The sequence below is a fragment of the Carcharodon carcharias genome, chromosome 16 (genome assembly GCF_017639515.1).
Source record: "Carcharodon carcharias isolate sCarCar2 chromosome 16, sCarCar2.pri, whole genome shotgun sequence".
NCBI classification, from domain to species: Eukaryota; Metazoa; Chordata; class Chondrichthyes; order Lamniformes; family Lamnidae; genus Carcharodon; species Carcharodon carcharias.
The window spans coordinates 58400266-58421604 of NC_054482.1; the positions used below are offsets into that span (position 1 = coordinate 58400266).

A 21339-nucleotide genomic window follows, 5' to 3' on the forward strand; every position below is an offset into this window, starting at 1 on the left:
TAGTCTGCATAAGGGAACCTTTTGAAAGGGAAATTCAAATAGTCCACCTCATGTCCCCATTCCAAGGTATGCCCCCACCCATCCTCCTATCGCTCCTCATACCTCCCATGCCAAGTACTTGTTCCGTGTCCATGCCAAGCTATTACCTCCAAACAACCCATAAGGCCATCATGCCCCTTGCCGAGCTATGGCCCTTCCATGCCCATTCACCCAGTATACACTGTATAGAAGCAATGAACCCTTTGGTGACAGTAGAATGTGCAAAATAAGCTTTTGAAAAACAACTATTCATTGATAACTTTCCACTGTCTTTAAAAAAGAATTCCTTTTTACTACAGCCCAATAGAAGTGTCCCATGTCCAATGCCAAGCTAAGACCCCAAAACAACCTTTATGGCTCCTCACTCTCCCCATGCAAAGGTATGTCCCTCACCCACCTCCTTTTGCCTCTCAACCCTCCCATGCCAAGTACTGCTCCCCATCCATGCCCTATAGCTCCTCATGATGCCCATGACAAGGTATTCCCTCCAAACAACCCCTATGGCCCTCATGCACCTATGCCAAGCTATGGCATTTCAATGCCCATTCACCCACTATAAACTGTATAGAAGCGATGAACTATATAGTAACAGTAGAATGTGTAAAATAAGCTTTTAAAAACTGTCAGTCATTCATTGATAACTTTCCACAGTCTTTAAAAAAACATCCTTTTTACTACAGCCAAATAGAATTGTCAATCATCCAGATCCTTTAACGTATCAATAGCTGAAACTGCAAGCACCTGAAACCTCTTTATCTTGTGTAACTGGACATTGTGAAATTGACAGCATGGATCAGAGAGCCAGAGCTATCAATCAAGCAATATTTTCCCTGGGGCCCAGGTGTTTCAACAGGTTAAATGGTTTCAGAGCTCTCGGCCAAGCATCGTTATGTATTCTTAGCTAAGAGCCCAGACATCCTTTGCAGAAGGTACGTGGTAACACCACCGCCTGCAAGTTCCCCTCCAAGCCACACACCATCCTGACTTGGAATTATATCGCTGTTCCTTCACTTTCACTGGGTCAAAATCCTGAAACTCCCTAACAGCAGTTTGGGTGCACCTACATTACATGGACTGTTCAAATAGGCATCTCATCAGCACTTTATCAAGGGCAGTTAGTGATTAGCAATAAACGCTGGCCTTGCCAGCGATACCCACATTCTGTGAAAGGATAAATAAAAATGACTGCAGCACTTCTGGGTCAGACAAAAGGAGGTGGAGTGTCAGAAGGGATTACATTCCTCATCGCTGTCAATTGACCTCTACTGAAAAGTGAATAAATCAGATGTTGGTGAACAGAAAGACAAATTCTGCTGTGATGCTTCCTGTGGTCGAATAGTTTGCTGATGCTTATTTTCTGGTTTTACATGTGGAAAATTACCACTGCATTAGGTACCGAGGGAATGCCAGTGCCAGTGGAAGTGTACCACTGTAGGAGTTGCCACTTAAGTAAGAGAAAAATGTGAGTTGGAACAACATATACACATCCAAAGCTGAAAGTGGTAGATTTAGGAATTAGGTCAAATAGCTGATTCAAACCTGCATTTGCTGCACAAACAAAACAGATGGAGCAGTAGGAGTATTTGAAAAAAAGGAGAAAATAAATTTGGGTTCAGTAGGATATTTTTTAGTTTCCAAAAAGGTTTGTCAAATATTATAGCCTGTCTATTTTGCCAAAAACAAAGGCCTAGATTCTATTAATTTAACACATATCTCAGTACTGACTGTTGGATTTTTGACAGGCTCTAAATCACTCATGCAAAATACCTGCCTCTAAGCAGTCTGATCCTACATTATCCCTACATTATTAATGTTCCTAGTAACCAAGACATTGAGTGGTAAAGGCAAAACAAGTAGATTTCTTTTGGTAGAGATCAACTTAACGTGCAGAGCAATTAGTAAGTCAACTGCCTTATTAATTTAGTTTTGACAATTGCTATATGAATTCCTTGATATTGTTTTTATTTAGCACAGACCATCAGTTTCTTTGTGTTATTGATAAGATGGGACAAATTGCTGATTTTACTAAACAATATGCACACCAGCTTAGTAGTTCCCTTTAGTGAACTAACTTACCCCAGTCTAAAACCAACTAATTGCTAAACTGCAATAACATTGAAACAAAATTTACCATGTTAAGTGAACATTTCAAAATGTTCATACCCAAGTTAATAACTCATAACTTTTTACCTTTAAAACAAATAGTTGCCTTTATATATTTCCATGGGGTCCAAGCATATTCAAAATTTGCCATTTCTTCTGTCAGCAATTACAATCAGGTTCACACAGATTCCATTAGTTCATCTATTTTCTTGTAAATCTTCCATTCTATCAGGCACTACTTTTGTTTTCCTGTCATCTACAGTACAAACATTGCTTTTCTGCAGGAGTAACAGATGTAATCTGTTGCTCAGAATTGGAAAAGTTGAGTCTCAATGTGACAAAAATGGCAATAAGATCATCTAAGGTGGGAATGAGGTAAAGGTTAAAGAAGGTAAGGCTGCAAGGTGAAAGTAAACAATTGAATTGTTGGGTAAAATGATAGGATTGAAGTTGAGCTTTGGTTCCAACAGAATAGCAAGAATTCACATGGTCTGATTCAGCCCAAATATATGGCCAGGGAAGAGATAGAATCAGTGATAAGGGAGCAAACTTTCCGGCAAAGGTTGAAAGCAATAGTCTTCCCGGTTTTCGTTTGGAGCAAGGCTTAATGTTGAATAAGTGTTATGATAGCACAGAGGCAGTTGTAGGGCTGAGAATTGGCAGAGAAGGAGAGCTGGGTGTGATCAGCACAGATTGAAGCTGATCCCTTCCTTGAAGATGATGCCCACTACAATAAGTCAAGCATGTCGCATGAGGAGGAGGAGAAGGGGATCATGGCTGAATCCTTGCACAACTCTGGAGATGACTGTGCCCAAAAGATAAAAGAAGCAGTTGTTGGAGATGCATTAGGATAGGTAGAAGTGAAGCTAGATAAGGACAGGCCCCTAGAAAAAGAGAACAGAGAGGGGGCGATGAAGAAGGATGGTGCAGTTGACCATTACCAAATGCTGGGAAGGAGGCCACTTTGTTCACTTTGGACTCAAGTAGCCTGCTGGAAGTCAGCCCAGGAACTGACATACTTGTATGTCTTAATCTTAAAAAAACCCATCAACTCTGCTTACTTGAGAGTGAAAGAGGCATGGTGAATGGATTTATAGTAATAATTAAACTTAGAGAAAAAGGAAGTTTTGTTTGTTCTTGTCCTCCCACATAACCCTGAAATGGGATAAATTTGGCTAAGGAGCCCAAGACACAATAGGGTAATGCTGGACATTGTTGAGATAAATCTTTCAATGGAAGTTTAGCCCAGTTGTATGCCAGATGTTTTTGAGTTTGTGACCCTCTGTCAATGAAGCAAAGATGGGATTGTGCCAGGAAACAGCAGGCACAGGACTAAATTGGCTGGAATAAAAGCTATTGTGCAAAAGCAGGCTGAGCTGTTCCAGCATGATTTGTGCCTTGAAGAAATATCTCAGATAATGAAAAAGCTGATAGTCTCACTCAAACTCAATGGAGACATAAATTAGCGTCCATCCAAGGTTATACCTTTTACCAGGAGTGCCTCACTACTGGAACACCTTAACCACCACCCACTCATCCACATTCACAGGGAAGGAAATTGTATTCTCCTGCCCAAAACCCCCTGCCCCACTGAAAATTTAAACAATAACAAGTTAAAATAACAAAGTTCAAAAACCTACATCCTGCTCAGCAGTTGCTGACTGGCTACCCAGTCAATAAAACTTCTTCTTGAAGCAGTTCTATAATAGAAACATGTTATAAGCAAGCAGTCAAACCAGATAATCCCAGACCTCTGCCAAAAATGTCTTAATCTCCCTGCCTGGAGCCATTGTGCTGGTGCTTCAGGAATTACATTCTCAGAATTTATCTTCCTTCAGTATAGTGAAGCGCACAGCAAAATGGCCAAGATCAGGCGAATGGGGAAATCAAGCCTCTGACTCACCACTAAATCAATATAATCCGTTTTAATAATCAATGCTGCTACTAAAGACCCTTTAACATTGCTTTTAGTTTACAGAGATGCAGATGACAACAGTCCCAATCTATGTATATGGTGCATCAATGCCTTCAGCATTACAAAGAAATATATCCATCATCACCACCACACTAGGAATAGCAGAGCCAATACAGCAACATAAAGAGCTCATGCCAGCAACCTGTACTAGCTTTGGGCAACAACTTGTATTCATGTCACACCTTTGACTTTAAATATCCTAAAGTACTTCACAAAAGCACTGAGAGCAAATTTTGACACTGAACCACTTAACAAAATAGTAAGACAGATGGCCAAAGCTTGATCAAGGAGGTAAGTTTTAAGGAGCACCTTAAAAGAGGAATGCGCGGTAGACAGGTTTAGGAAGGCAATTCCAGAGTTGAGGGCCTTGGTATCTGAAGACATGGTCACCAATGTTGGAGCGATTAAATTCAGAGATGCTCATATCGCCAGAATTAGAGGAACACATTAATTGCATATTAATTAAAGTTTAATTATATTTAACTAGGGATTCATATATATATATATATATATATATACAAATATATTAAAAAAAAATATATATATACACACAGACTGAAGCTGTGGTTGTTGGGTTTGGAGATGCATGTTTGTAATATGTATCTCTGTAAATGCTTAGAAAGCATGCAAAGATCAGCTCCAGTTCTATCCTTCACCACCCAGCTTTCGGGAGTAGAACACAGCTATCTGAGGGTGGTGGGGCTGGAGGAGATTACAGAAATAGGAATGGGTGAGGTCATGGAGTGATTTAAAAACAGTTTTAAATTTGCAGCATTGCTTAACTGTGAGCCAGTGTAGGTCAGTGAAACAAGTGATCGGAACTTGGTGGGAGGAAAGACAGGCAGCAGAGTTTTGAATGACCTCAAACTTCCAGAGAGCAGAATGCAACACCAGCCAGGAGTATGTTGGAATACTCATACCTGGAGGTAATAAAGGTATGAATGAACATTTCAGCAGCAAATGAGTTGAGGGAGAGGTAGTCGGCTGATATTATGGAGGTGGAATTAGGCAGTCTTGATGAGGGCTGAGACGTGGTCGAAAGCTCCTCTCGGGGTCAAATAGGACAGCAAGGTTGTGAATAATCTGATTCAGTGGCAGACAGTTGCCTGGGAGAGGGATGGAGTCAGTAGTTAGAGAACAGAGTTTGTAGTGAGGACACGAGACAAATGGTCTTTCCAATATTTGTTTGGAGGAAATTTTTGTTCATTGTACTGGATGGTGGGTAAGCAGTCTGATAATTTAGCAATAGTGGAAGAGTTAGTAATTGGTGGAGAGGCAGAGCTGGGTGTTGTCAGCATATATGCGAAAACTAAAGCTGTGCTTTCAGATGACATCATGAAGGGACAGCATGTAGATGAGAAATAGAGGGGCCAAGGATAGATTCTTGGGGGAAACACCAGGGGTAACAGTGCAGGAGCATGAGAACAGCTGAAGTACCAGTCCACTTATGATGATTGTGGAAGCATCCCCAGCACAATACAGTTTTTAGAGGAGTGGAAAAGGGGAAAAGAAAACCTTTTGACTTCTTATGATCTGCCTTTAGTCCTGATTGAGGTATCAGGAGCTTCACCACTGGTAATTAGCGCTATAAGGATTATCGCAGAACACTATTGGATGTGAAACAACACTGCATGCATGAAAAAAACCCCAGGTCTGTGTTGACTTTGCCAATGTCAGCCAGAATTGCAATGAATACCCACACTAGGATTCAGCATTCAACACCCTCGTGCTCGAGTTTTGGGGCGGGTGGGGGGTGGGGCGGTGAGGGGGGGCAAGGGAGTCTGGGAAGGAAAAGGAAATAATTTTTTTTGAAAAAGCACCAGTTAGTGTTACTGTTCCCCAAGCCATTGTCCGACGACTTCTATTGATGAATGCTCACAGGTGGCTGGCTGGAGGAACTGAGTAAGGTTCAACTGTGATGATACAGAGTGCAATAACCTGTCAATGCTTAAAGGGTGGTTTGTAAATCTACCCAGCCAGCAGAAACTAAGTGGATGGACAATTTAAAAAAGTCAAATTGTATGCTGTTCATTTGAGCAGATGGAAAGGGTAGTTATGTGAAATTGGCAGGGCCTGTCTGTAAATATGCAAATCAGGATACATTGATGTCATCAGGCACTGACTGCAACTTTAACTGGCCTGAGCAGAGAAGCTGTTGTGGCTTTCCTGTCTGGTGCAAGCAATGAGTCTAGGGCAAGAAAAAGTCCAAACAGACACTTCTTTAATTTTAAGGGCAGTTTGGTGCTACTTTGCCCTCTGCCCACCTGAATCCAATGCTTCCTTCCATTTAAAATTGAAGTTTTAAAAGCCTAGGGCTAAATCTGAAGAATGACATGGGTGAAGTCCTAGAGAATCACTTCCTGGCCAGTATTCATGAAAATGTGTCCCCACAAGAGTTAGTGGGGTAGATTTTCAACTGGTCTCCTGGGTATGAAACTGGCGTTGTGGGCTTATTTGCTGTTACAGGAACTGCCTGATCTCAGTGGAAATTATTATATGGCCGTTCCTGAGCAACAAGTTACAATATTAGGAATTAAGAGCAGAGTAGGTCATTCACCCTCTCAAGCCTGCTCCACGCACTCAATGGCCATGCACTCAATTTTGCCCATGTCAGGTGGGCTTGGCGGGAGTGGGTAGTCACAGAGCCGACCGCTGCTGGTGCTCGGTTCCGTACCGTGATTTCACGCAGGCAGGTCAATTAAGGCCCACTCTGCGTGGGCGGCGAGCGGTAGTGCCAAGCACTACCTGTGCAGGTCGGGGGAGGAGGAAGAGTCGGGTCCAGTGCTGTTTCATGTATGCGTGTGAAAGAGCATTTCAATCTCCCTAAGGCACAGAGCTGCTTCAGGGAGGCTGAAGCGCTTTTTGAAGAAATTATTAAAAATATTAAAAATATGTCCCCTCATGTGACTGTGTCACATGAGATGGGACATGTTTCCATTTTTCAAAAAGTTTTATTCAATTTGTAAAAGCTTTAGGAAACCTCCACTAGCTCATGGATGAGGTTTCATGAAAAATGTAAAGACCGCTTGGCCTTTTCACCTGCCCGCCAACTGTTAGGTTGGACGGGCAGCGTAAATTTCAGGTTAATGAGATTGCTAATGGCTTTAATAGGCCTTTTAAATATCGAAACATCGCAAGACTGCGCAATGACATTGGGACTTACGCCTGCCATTATTGCATGTCATTTTACATTCCAACATGTCGGGCCCGACCTCATTCACTGAATGTAAAGTCCTGGCCAATAAGATCATGGCTCATCCGATTGTGGCCTCAACTCCAATTTCCTTCCTCACCCCTATACCCTTTGATTCCCTTGTCAATCAAGAATCCATCTAATTCAGCCTTAAAAATATCCAATGACCCTGCTTCCACCGACTCACGACTCCCCGAGGAAAAAAATTTCTCTTAATCCCCTTCGTAAATGGGAGACCCCTTATTTTCAAATTGCGTCCCCTAGCTCTAATCTCTCCGACAAGGGAAAAATATCCTTTCAGCATCTGAATTGAATATTTACCACAGTAATTTCAGAAGTGATGATGTTCTGATTGTAACAAGTGGAAGAGAAGAGACCAATAGTCCAGTTGGTTAAAACAGTCTGATAAATCACTGAGGCTGTACACATATCACAGTAATACAAACTTTATTTAAAATTAGCATACAAGCAAATCTACTTTAAAGTTTAAAAAAAACCTAACCACCTTTTGCCACCTAAATTATTAACTCTACATTGTTATATCATTAAATATCTACACCTTCGAAGGAGTACAATTCTCACTTCAAGTGTTCGAGTCAAAGAAAGGACTGCCATATCCCTTTTCTTTAAATAAAAAGTAGCCATTGTAAATATTTTTCAACTTTATCATTTGAGATAGTGTATTGTGCAATATATCTCTATTGCAAGATGCAAGATGTCTAATGCTTACATTAAGTAACAGGTTATGTTCTGAATATTTGACTAATGCCTTCGCTTATGTTTGTTGATGTCAAGTCCTACTTCACATCTATTCATTGACACTAGATTTTTCTTGATCAACTAAATGAAACACACCTTAAAAGCATTGGGCACAATTCTCTTGATCCCTTAGATGATAAACATTATGGTGTGGTGCTGAATCATACAGACCTGGATAATCTCAGTTTTTACCTCAAGTCTATCACAGCTACAGCAGTAGTTTCCATGTCACAACTGACCTTGGTGGCCTGGGCCAAGAAGAGGAGGGAAAACTTAAAAGAACAAAAATCAGTCATGATTCACTGATGTGTCCCTGATCAGTATCCACTGATGTTTGCTGGAAAGCAGATGTTTATCAACATGATCAGGTTCAGTTGTTATGTCCTTGTCCTATGCTAAATTGTCAACCAACACTCAGATTCAGAATAGTTACGTTGATAAAATTCTGGAGATTGCTGACCCCTAGGGGTAATGGACCCCAGTACCTGCAGGGGAAAAAAAAGACAAGGCACCTTTTATGATAAAGTTCTTAATGACTTTTTGTAAAAGGGGATAATATCTCTAGCCAGTGCCTTGCTCAAGGGTCTTTCAGGTTGCACCTCCAAATCCTCACAACCTGTGCTCTTGATTGGAATGAAGGCCTGGTACTTTCCCAAAGTAAAATAGGAAAATTAAATCTAGACTCATCATTATATGGTTTAAAAGAGCTTTTTACTTGCATTAAGGTGTTGGAATAACCCTACCATCTAAAAGCAATCCTCTAATTCCTCTCACTGGTTAGCAGGAGAATTGTCAACACACTGGCAACATCTCATAGCTGTGAATGGAAGCCCAGGCACAACACAAGCACCAGGTGGCCTATAGGTGAAGAGTGACACATGCAGAGGTTCAGGCTGCAATATGAACATTACTGGTTTACACTTACATAAAAGTCTGCAGTCTGTCTGCATATAGCATAACCCATGATCTGCATACATTTCCAAGGATCTCAACAAATTAATCAACACATTCAACCTCCTTTAGGTTTCTCTTCCTCCTTCAAAAAGGAATGCATACTTAAAAATCATCTAAAACAAATATTTCTGTATGCCGATAATCTAAGTTTATAATGTACACTGTAAAAACATTTTTAAAATAGTGTACTGACAGTAATTTTTATGTCTATCAGAAATTCCAACTGCACTAATGCCCTTCTTTAAAATATTTGAATCTAAATCCATTACATCCATGTAAGTTACTTGATATAAAGCGCGTTGGGGCATCAGAGGACTTCATAATGCGCTTTTAAATACGAGTTCTTTCCTTCCCTCTTGCACATTCACTTAGGGCCAATCCCTTGAGCACTGGAGGTGGCTGCCTACACAAAGTTGCAATGCTACAATACTTTATATACTTACAGAAATTAATGTTCAGTGAGATATAAACTATGGTGATGGTAATTTGCTTTGACAAATAAATGTGCACTTGAATTCTTTCAGACTTAAAAATGGAAATAATCCCATTTCACAAAAAGGCAGTTCTGGAATCTTCCACAGGCATTACAAGTTGTGGTAAAATTACTGGAAGCAGGAGTCCCATCTCACCAGCAACAAATTCCAACAGGCACAAGTCCCTATCACATAATATCAGTCTATGTATAATTGAGCAGATTTATACAGTTTTTCCATTCCACAGGGAAATTCTCATTGGGCTTGTGCTGCTGGTATGGTCTCTCCCTATTCTTTTCCAGTGATTACTCTTGAGCTTCCTTGCCAGCCAATCTGTAAATTTCAGTTGGTCCATCAGCATGGGTGATTGTGGTGGTCAACTGCAGTTCTTCACCACCATTTACGCCAAGATCACCTAGGAATTGCAAACTAGAACACTATTAGTTCACCAAAGAAAGATTTTCTTTACCTCCTTTAATGTCACTTCTCCCATGAGGCAGTGTGATCAGTGTACACATTTTCACTGCTGACTGGTTGAGGTGAACTTTATAGCATGTCATACTGTAGAATCGCAGTGGTCTTCATTTGACTCAAGGAAGCAGTGTGGCCTTAACTGAATTCCAAAAAAATGATTGTCCATCTGGTTGAGAACCTTTATTCAATATAGCTGAGAGTGATAGCTTTGAGAATCCAAGAAACTGGAAGGGAGGCAGGCCTCCAGTGAAAAATATTGCACAAGAGTTTCAAATAAAACTGACAGCTATATGGAAATGTTTAATGGTTTAGTGAGAAAATATAATTATGCTTTATGATGTGATCCTCATTTTTAAACCTTGGGTTACTTGGAGGGGTGGAGACGGGGGTTAAGGGTGCAGGTGGGGGTGCTGAGGGTTAAAAGAATTTCCAAAATTTATTTTATTCAATTTATTGATAAACTGCTTGCTGTTGATTCTTGATTGCTAGTTTCTGTAGCTCTTTGGTACTTGGTCACCTAGATTCCTTGTTAATTTGTGATTTGCTGCTTTTTTTAAAAAAAAGTATATTTGGGATGTGGGCATTTCTGGAAAGGCCAGCTTTTTATTGGCCGTCCCTAATTTTGTCGAGATAAAAGCAAAATACTGCAGCTGCTGGAAATCCAAAATAAAAATCAGAAAATGCTGGAAAAACTCAGCAGGTCTGCCAGCATCTGTGGAGAGAGAAACAGAGTTAATGTTTCGAGTCCATATGACTCTTCTTCTTCAGAAGAGCTGTGAAGAAGTCATATGGACTTGAAATGTTAATCCTAGTTTCCCTAGATGTTAGTGGCATGCATTCCTCTTTAACTGCTGCAGTTTATAGCAGTTGGATACAACCAATGGCTTATTAGGCCAGTTCAGAGCCAATGAGGAGTCAGCCACTTTGGTATGGGACTGGAAACACAGAGGCCAGACTGCAAGAGCAGCATGTTTCCTTCCATAAAGGTCATGAATGAACCAGCTGGGGTTTTTATGATAATCCATTTTATGAATGACATTTGGACACAGTGCAAGTATGATCATTTGCACTGTAACAAATTAACACTTTTTGACAGTCATGCACTAGATGCTTGATATATTAGGAAGTATCTCTTTTAATCTCCTTTATTCAAAGAGTGACAAATATTTGGAATAATCATCCAACTGGAGCTATATAAGGCATGAGGCACATTTAAAATGAGGATGGATGTTAACCGTACACTATTCCTTGCAAGTCGAGATAATTGTGTTTGTTTTCATCTGTTGACCTATTGTAGCAAAAATATAGACAAGTATAAATCACTGCTCCCCACTTAGATAATATAATAAACTTACCAAATCAGCCATTAGGGAAGTGTAAACAAAAAGATCCCCACTCCCTTTCAGCAATCATACTGCTGAGAAACAAAGCTCTCAGACATTCGGCACTTGATTTAATAAGGCAAACTATACCCACCGTTTGACTGATCGGCATCACTGTAACACTTGTGGGATGGAGCATACAGAAACATGATAGCGAAGACGTAGAGGTTCCACATGCCATAAATGCCAGTGAAGAATGCACTGTTTACCTGCACAATGTATTCTCCCCACTTCCAGGGTCCCTCATTTACCTGAGGAAGGAACAGTGGAATTTGATGACGTTTATAAGAGCTGAAGGTATAAATGCTGGAAAATTTAGAATCAGAATCGAATAGTCAAATGCATCTGAACTTCAACTCTTTTTCTGCCCAGACCTACTTGGTTCAACCCTTATCCTGAGACTATGACCTCTGGTTTTAGACTCTATAGCCAGCGCAGTCACTCAGCATCTAACCAGTCAAGAATTTTAAATGTTTCAATACGATCACTTCTCATTCTCCTAAACTGTAGCGAATAAAGGAAAATTCTACTCAATTTCTCCTCTTTGATTCCTAGAATGTGATGGCTGCAAAATCTAAATGTTGCACCTCTCGTAAGGCAAATGTATTCTAAGGAGACCAAATAGTATAGATTACTCCGAGACCAAACAGTACAGGTTACTCCAGGACCTGGTTCCACCAATAACCTACATAATTGCAGAAAGACTTCCTTACTCTTATACTCCAACACCTTTACAACAAAAGGCGAATATATCATTTGCCCTCCCAATTGCCTCGTGTGCCTGCATGTTAACGTAGTGACTGTACACAACGACCCCAAACTACCAATCCCTACTGAGTACTAACATTTAATGACCTCTGACTTTGCATAAAATACTTTGCTTTCTATACTTCCTATTAAAGTGAATAATTTCACACTTCCACACATTGTACTTCATCTGCCATGTTCTTGCCCAATCATCTAACCAGTATATTGCTTCACAGGCTCTTGGCATCCTCCTCACAGTTCCCACCTAGCTACCTAGCTTTACATTGCCAGCAAACTTAGATACGTTATATATAAATGGAGAACCAACTCAGATTTTTTTAACCATTCATTCACAGGATGTGGGCTTTGCTGGCTGGGCTAGCATTTATTTGCCCATCCCTAGTTGCTCTCGAAAAGGTGGTGATGAGCTGCCTTCTTGAACCGCTGCAGTCCCTGTGCTGCAGATACACCCACAGTGCTGTAAGGGAGGGAGTTCCAGGGTTTTGACCCAGCGACAGTGAAGAAACAACAATATAGTTCCAAGTCAGGATGGGAGTGACTTGGAGAGGAACTTCCAAGTGTGGTGTTCCTATGTATCTGCTACCCTTGTCCTTCTAGATGGTAGCCATCGTGGGTTTGGAAGGTGCTGTCTAAGAAGCCTTGGTGAATTCCTGCAGTGCATCTTGTAGATGGTACACACTGCTGCTACTGTGCGTCGGTGGTGGAGGGAGTGAGTGTTTGCGAATAGGATGCCAATCGAGCAGGCTGCTTTGTCCTGGATGGTATCAAGCTTCTTGAGTGTTGTGGGAGCTGCACTCATCCAGGCAAGTGGAGAGTATTCCATCACACTCCTGACTTGTGCCTTGTAGATGGTGGACAACTTTGGGTAGTCAGGAGGTGAGTTACTCATTGCAGGATTCCTAGCCTCTGACCTGCTCTTGTAGCCACAATATTTATATGGCTAGTCCAATTCAGTTTCTGGTCAATGATAACTCCCAGGATGTTGATAATGGGGGAATCAGTGATGGTAATGCCTTTGAACGTCATGGGGCAACAGTTATATTCTCTCTTGGTGGAGATGGCCATTGCCTGACACTTGTGAGGCACTTGTCAGCCCACGCCTGGATATTGTCCAGGTCTTGCTGCATTTGGACATGGACTGCTTCAGTTTCAGAGTCGCCGTGAATGGTGCTTAACGTTATGCAATTATCAGCGGACATCCCCACTTCTGACCTTATGATGGAAGGAAGGTCATTGATGAAGCAGCTGAAGATGACTGGGCCGAGGACACTATCCTGAGGAACTCCTGCAGTGATTTCCTGGAGCTGAGATGACTGACCTTCAATGACCACAACCATCGTCCTTTGTGCTAGGTATGACTCCAACCAATGGAGGAGATTTTCCCCCGATTCCCATTGAGTCCAGTTTTGCTAGGGCTCTTTGATGCCGCACTCAGTCAAATACGGCCTTGATTTCAAGGGCAGTCACTCTCACCTCACCTCGGGAGTTCAGCTCTTTCGTCCATGTTTGAACCAAGGCTGTAATGAGGTCAAGAGCTGAGTGGCCCTGGCAAAACCCAAACTGGGCGTCAGTGAGCAGGTTATTACTTAGCAAGTGTCGATTGATAGCACTGTTGATCATTACTTCCATTACTTTACTGATGATCGAGAGTAGACTGGTGGGGCGGTAATTGGCCGGGTAGGATTTGACCTGCTTTTTGTGTACAGGACACACCTGGGCAATTTTCCGCAGTGCCGGGTAGATGCCAGTGTTGTAGCTGTGCTGGAACAGCTTGGCTAGGTGCACGGCAAGTTCTGGAGCACAAGTCTTCAGTACTATTGCCGGAATATTGTCAGGGCCCATACCCTTTGCAGTATCCAGTACCTTCAGCAGTTTCTTGATATCACGTGGAGTGAACTGAATTGGCTAGAGACTGGCATCTGTGATGCTGGGAAACTCTAGAGGAGGCCGAGATAGATCATCCACTCGGCACTTCTGGCTGAATATTGTAGCAAATGCTTCAGCCTTATCTTTTGCACTGATGTGCTGGGCTCTCCCATCATTGAGGGATATTTGTGGAACCTTCTCCTCCAGTGAGTTGTTTAATTGTCCACCACCATTCAAGACTGGATGTGGCAGGACTGCAGAGCTTAGATCTGATCCGTTGGTTGTGGGATCACTTAGCTCTATCACTTGCTGCTTATGCTGTTTGGCACGCAAGTAGTCCTGTGTTATAGCTTCACCAAGTCGACACCTCATTTTTAGGTATGCCTGGTGCTGCTCCTGGCATGCCCTCCTGCACTCTTCATTGAGCTAGGGTTGATCACCTGGCTTGATGGTAATGGTAGAGTGGGGTACGTCAGGCTATGAGGTTACAGATTGTGTTCAAGTACAATTCTGCTGCTGCTGTATTGGCCCACATCAGCTCATAGATGCCCAGTTGCTAAATCTGTTTGAAATCTATCCCATTTAGCATGGTTGGAGGATATCCTCAATACGGTGGAGGATATCCTCAATGTGAAGACATTGTCTCCACAACAACTGTGCGGTGGTCACTGCTACCGATGCTCTCATGGACATTTGTCTCTGCTGCAGGCACATTGGTGAGGATGAGGTCAAGTATGCTTTTCCCTCTTATTGGTTCCCTCACCACCTGCCACAGTCCAAGGCTAGCAGCTATGTCATTTAGGACTCAGCCAGCTCGGTCAGTAGTGGTGTTACTGAGCCACTCTTGGAAATAGACATTGAAATGGCCCGAGGATGGCAAGGGCACAGAACGTACTCTGGGTGGGGGACTTCAGAGGACATTTAAGAGTCAACCACATTACTATGAACATGTAGGCCAGACCAGGTAAGGGCAGCACATATCCTTCCCTTAAGGGCATTAATGAACCAGATGGATTTTTATAACAATCAACAATGGTTTCATGGTCATCATTAGACTTTTAATTCCAGATATTTATTGAATTCAAATTCCACCATCTGCCATGGTGGGATTTGAACCCAGGTCCCCACAGTATTACCCTGGGTCTCTGGGTTATTATTCCAGCGACAATACCACTATGCCTCGGGCCAGTTGGGGGTTCCTTTTCCTCTCAAACCTGTAGGATGACTTATGTACTGTTGACATGAGCAAAAGCCCATTAGCTTTGAAGACCTCAGCTGGAATACCATTGAGGCCACAGGTTGTTGTTGTTTTTCATGTTGTTTCAGCTCGCTCATTGATGGTGATTCACCCGTGGACTCTACTACAGGGTACTGGGATCTGGCCTGGAGAGTATCAGCTGCCAGTGTGGATTCACAGTTGTTAAAAACATTCTTTCCAGCATTAATGAATGGCATCATCATCCTCAAGTAAAGAAACACCATTTTGGTCCATTTTACTTTGGTCTGTAGTTGGCCCTGGTGGCTTCAAAAAATCTTTGCTTGCCATGAACAGCATATTGTTGGATCTCTCAGGCTCTCTCTCTCTTCTCACTATGTCCTTTATCCTCTGAATTTGTCTATGTAGGTCAGCCTCGAACTATTGAAATACTGTCTTTTCGGTGTGCGACGTTAGGTTGTTCTGCCAGGCAATGAAGGCTGCTCATTTTTGTCCTAGGAGGTGATATATTTCAGCACCATTTTCATCAAATTAGTCTGGTGATGATGATGCTCAAATCCAATGGCCTGGCACACAAAACTCTAGTACTTTGATTTCCCCCGCATGGATTGAGAGCTACATACATCACTTAGATCTTTGACCTGAACAATAACATAATTCAGGGGAAAAAGTGGAATCGAAGCCAAAGATTAACCATGATCATAGTGCATGGCAGAGCAGGCTCAATACTCCTGCTTCTAATTCTTATGATTAGATTAGGGTAGATTAGGTGCCAATGCTTTGATCTTGGTTGTGTGTTTGTCTTTCTAGCAGAAGATGATATTTGTTATAATGAGGTCAGGCTGAGCACTTTGTCAGCAGAAGGATACCATTTAGATTGGCTTTTCCCATTTGGCTCTGCCCCAGACATCAAAGTCATTATCAATCCTGGCGTTTAACTCTAGGTTAAAGTCACCTAGAAGGATATTTTCTTCTTTTGGGGTGGCAGTGAGAACTTCATCAAGGTTAGAATAGAACTTTCTGTAACATCTTCACCGGGGTCAAGGGTCAGGACACAAGCGCTCATGATGGTGGCATACTGAACATGGCTGAGCTGTAGATGACATGGCATGAGACTTTCATTTTATATAATTGGGGAGTTCCTGCAGTGCATCCAGGGTTCTATTTCGAATGATAAAACCAACTCTATGGATATGAAGGTCGCTATCAGCCTTTCCTTTCCGGTAGGTGATGCCTGCCCTGCTTGTTCCTTCAGCTGCCCCTCAGCAGGGAGGTGGGTCTCACTGAGGGCAGCAATGCCAATTCGGAGTCTTGATATCCCACGTGATACAATTGCAGTTCTTCTTTCTGAACAGTCTGTCTTAAGATTATCAACATGTTCTAACATTCCAAGTTTCAAAATTTTAGTTTTCTTTCTTTGACCACAAAGAGGTGATTCTGCAGGGTGTGGTTCGCCACTGGAGAAAGTGGAACAGCTTATATTTAGGACATGTTTTTTAAACCTTCCCATTTCTTTTGGCTGGCAGCTCTGTCAGTCCTGGCAGTGTCAAGAGCGCATTAGGACTGCAAGAGGAGGAGAAAGGCTATGGATCCAGAACCCTGGCAACCCTGGGGTCTTTGACAGGGAAGACGTGGAGGGTGACAGGTGGTTTAAGGTTGTGGGTTGGTAGGAGGACGGTGTGTGGGGGGTGGGTTCCATCTTTGAGGGGAGCAACCCCCCATTCCACAAAGGACAGCCTCCAACCATAGAACCCTGAATCCCCCCGCCCTTCCTTCCTGTCCTTTGAACAGTATATTTGATATATTAGAAAAGTGGGCTGCCCACACTAAATGTTTTATGGCATGGGCATTGTATTTATCCGGGTCACCTGTCTTGGTATTAAGCCTAATTGACCCTTTATTACCTAATTGAAATATGGCAGGCGGGCTGCCAATTTTTGTGCTGGCCCACCCTGGTATTACGTGGGAGAGCTCGGGGTGGGTGGGAAGGTGGTGAAGTGAGCACCCACCCTATTTCACATGCCCCCCTCCTTCAACCCCACCCAGCTGAAAACAATCCTGATGGGTGCACATAAAATGGAGCCCATAATCTTCCTTTTCCTGTTCTGCCATTGAGGACTTTTGGACTGGCACTTTTGCCAGTTGCTGACGTCTCCTCCCGACCTTGCCACCATGGGTGGCCCTACCAAGAGCCAGGAGCTACTGATGGCATCACCCAAGAGATCGTCAGAATGCACATGCCTCCCCACCAAGTCAAGGTGGCAATCCACAGAGAAACAAATAAAGCACAAATATGTCAGAGTTACCTGAACTTTATGTATCAGATTGCTGGGGTTAGTAGGCCATGTCTCGGGGGTCATAGTTTCAAATCCTTTGTTCAATAAAACAAGCTACTTATTCACCAGCTGTGACTGCTTCCTCCCAAATGGACATACATGAAGATTTCAAAAAGACCCACATCAATGCACTAAAGCACAAATAGGCTTATGGTGATGAAATGTGTCAAATTCTGTTTTTATTACATGGGATTCCCGGATTTTCACTGATGCTTTGGGAATCAAGTTGTGCTGGCATCCATTCTCCATAAAAATAGCAAATCAGTAGCCTTGACCATTTTAAAACTTGAATTAATGTTGCAAAAGGGGGAAATTTGCATCAAAATGAATTGGAAACACAGTTGGCCTCACCTATGGTCAGAACTGACATTTAACGAGTGGGTATCTGTCTTTTGTACAGATGTAATAGAACTGATTCAACTTATTATGGGAATGCAAACATACTGAACAGTAATGATGCTGACTGCCTTTAATTAGATTCAGTGCTAGCCGTTCCAGGTAATCAATGCAGTGTGACATGTTGAAGCATTTCTTCAGTTTTGTCTGTCAAAGTAAACTCACGTTATAACTATAATTCAATCTTTGGAATTGGAAAAAGACTCAGAATTAGGCTGCAATACGTTTTCTAAGCTCCCTTATTGAAGGCAGACGAGTAGCATGGAGCAACAGCAATGGGGTCAAACGTGAGCGAATGCAAAGTGCAAATGAGTACTCAGTGGCTGTCAATGCACCCTGACAGCCCACTTGGTAAATACACAGCTTAGTGTGGAACCAAGCTACACACACAAATCACGGACCAAAATTTGACCCTTGGTCTGCACTAGTCTCCTTGTGGCAATGAAAAAGCTGCAACTGGCAAACAAAAAATAGAGATTGGCTAACGTTTCACATAACAGTACCTCTTTAAAAGATTTCTTTTGAGCTGGAGAATTAAAATTGTCCTAAATTGTGTGTGTTAGTTTCAACACAATATATTGCAGTTGTCATTCAGGTGTTTTAAGAGTATTGGCACATTAATGATCACATATGGCATAATATGTCAAATGTGATGTTACTTATCTGCCTTCTGCCTCAGTTGTAAGTCTTGTGTCATTCCAATTTACATATACTATTCAGATAGTGATCATAGACTAAGTAATATAGAATGGTACCTCTTGTGTAACATGAGCTTAACATCTTAGTGTGAAAGTATCTCATGTTGTACAGGTAACATGAGGGACAGGTGCAGGAAACACCAAAAAAATGTTAAATAGAATCATCAGAGCATAGCATCTACCATTAAGTTTTGTGGAAACTGATAAAACCATGGGAGCTTACAACATAGAGGGAGGCCACTTGGCCCATCTTGTTTGTGCTGGCTTTTGACTATATCAGTCAAAAACTAATCGTACTATCCTGCCTGCAATATCCTCGGCTTCAAATGTTTATCTATGTTTCCCTTAACAGTTGCAATGGCCTGAGTGACAAGGAAATTCTATGTTACAATAACTGTCTGGATAAAGATATTTCTCCATAATTCTTCACTCTCCACGACAATGTTAAATTGATGAGCCCTTATCACTAAATCTGACTAGACAAAATAGTTTTCCCCTGCTCACCCTCAAAATTTTAATCCCTCTTCAAATTTTTAAAAATTTCTTATTAAATCTAGTCAACCTTCACTACTCCATTGGAAATAATCCCAGGTATTTCAGATTTCTTGCAAAAATTATAGTTCTTCATCCCTATTAAAAATCCTGTAGAGAGTATGGAGACTTTAAGATTATTGAGCCCTTTCCAGTTTCCAATCAGAATTCATCCAATTTAGCCCGCACAGTGGTCAGTATATACAGGCTAACCTTAAAATTGGCAAAAGCTGATGAACAGACCCCAGAAGAAAACAACTCAAACCCACTCTTTTCTCCCAGGAAGTTTGAGTGGGGTGGAGGGTGGTGGTGGAGAAGGCCACCAGATACAACCAGGGAAGCGGGAAAAGGGCAAGGGGAGCTCACTTTTTAAAAATATATATATTTTAAGCTTAGCTGCCTGGGCCTCTTTTGACCAATCTGGCTTCAGGCAGCTTTGGCCTGGTGGAAAAGCCGATTAGGCCTCAGGTTAAAATTGAAGATCAGGCCCTCATAAGGTAATCAGAGCCCAAACTGCACATTGAAAGGAGTACCACATCAACTTGGGGTGGGTGCCCTTGCTATCCGTGATTTAGTATTGCAGTCAGTCAGAACTGATGTATAAACAGTGAGCTTCCCATTCCTCTTTAACAGCTGCCCCACCTGGTTTCCTCCAGTTGGTCCAAATGCCCACTGCTCAACATTCAAACAGCGTTAGAATTCAGAGTATGTGAAAAATTGGCCTAGGTCGTTTACCTGACTTATAATGAAGAATACAATAGTCATGGCAGCACATGTCAGTGTGACGAGCATCAGGAACTTGAACCGAAAGATCAGCCCCTGAAAAAAAGTCAAAAATTTCTAGTCATCAAATGCTATCTGATATTTTTAAAACGGTTCTCTCTCCTCCAATAATTTTCTCTGTTTCAAAACTGCAGTCATCATCCCCTACTCTCTCAAAAAACCCACCCTCAGCCCACTTCCAACCTTGCTTTCCTCTCCAAAGTCCTTGTGTATTATTTCTCAAATCCATGCACATTGTTTTTGCAACTTCCTGTTTGAACTCTTCAATCAGGTTTCTACTCTTCCCACAGCGCTATCAGCCCTAATCAAAGTCACAAATTAGTTCTTTGTAACTATGACCTTGGTGCATTTTTCCTTCCTGTCCTCTCTCCAGCCTTCAGAGTTAACCACAGCATCCTCCTCCAATATTCAGTTCAGTGGGGCTCTCCGTTTGGTTTTAGTCTAATATATCCAAAGCATTTCCAGAAATAGCTTCTCTTTCCACCCCTGCAGTCATCTCCAGTCATGCAATGATCCATTCTAGATCCACCTCCTTGTCTTAGCAACATCATCCACAGACATGGAGCCAGCTTCTACATGTATGCTCTTGATACTCACATCTATTTCTCTACCACCTCTCTCAACTCATTCACTGCTTGTCCAATTCCATTCTTGGATAAGCCCATTTCCTCCTACTAAACAACAGGAAAACCATAGCTATAGTCTTCACCCCCATCACAAATTCCATACTCCTGCCACTAGTTCCTTCCCCTTCCCTTGTTCAGAGTAATCTTGGTAATTGAAACCTTGACTCAAGCTTTCAAACCCACACCCTCCTCAAAGACAACCTGTACTTCTGAAATACCGCCTGCCAGCCTCAGCTGATCTGTGACTGAAGCCCATGCTTTTGTCATCAAGTTTCAACTAAAACCCTCTTCCCATCCTCTAATCTCCACAAATTTCACCTCGTCCAAAACTATCCAGTCCGTACCCAATCCGACACAAAACACTGCTTGCTCATCACACCAGTCTTTGGTGACCAACTTGGTATTCAAATCCTTTCACAGCTTTTCCCTTGCTTACATTTACCTCCTGCAGCTGTAAAACACCCACCTCCCAATTCATCAGATTCTAGGCTGTTGTGCATTTCCACCTCCCTTCACATCACCATTAGTAACCTCCAACTATTGAGGGCCAGTGGTCTAGAATTAACTCCTTAAAGACCCCCATCTCCATCCTTCCCTTTCCTCCTTTAAGGCACTCTTTAAAAAAACACTTCTTTGATCATTGTTCCTGCTACCTCCTTATTTGGCTTGACACCATTTTCTGAAAACATATCTACAAGGCACTTTGGGACATCTTTTCTACATTAAAGCTGTTATACCAGTTGTTGGGGTTCATCCTTGTGGCTCAG

At 42.1% G+C, this 21339-nt stretch overlaps 1 protein-coding gene across 3 annotated transcripts in view; it reads right to left on the minus strand.

Annotated features, from left to right (window-relative positions):
* Positions 1 to 7740: 7740 nt before the first annotated feature.
* The window catches only part of wls (Wnt ligand secretion mediator), a 74708-nt gene continuing 61109 nt past the window's right edge, over positions 7741 to 21339 (minus strand). Inside the window, exons 10-12 of one of the 3 annotated variants that reach the window (XM_041208225.1) lie at positions 19899 to 19982; positions 11447 to 11603; positions 7741 to 9911 (exon numbers count right to left, since the gene is read on the minus strand). In XM_041208225.1, the coding sequence (XP_041064159.1) occupies positions 9802 to 9911; positions 11447 to 11603; positions 19899 to 19982 (351 nt within the window). In that variant the 3' untranslated portion in view covers positions 7741 to 9801. The other 2 variants (XM_041208227.1, XM_041208226.1) reach the window with 2 other exon arrangements.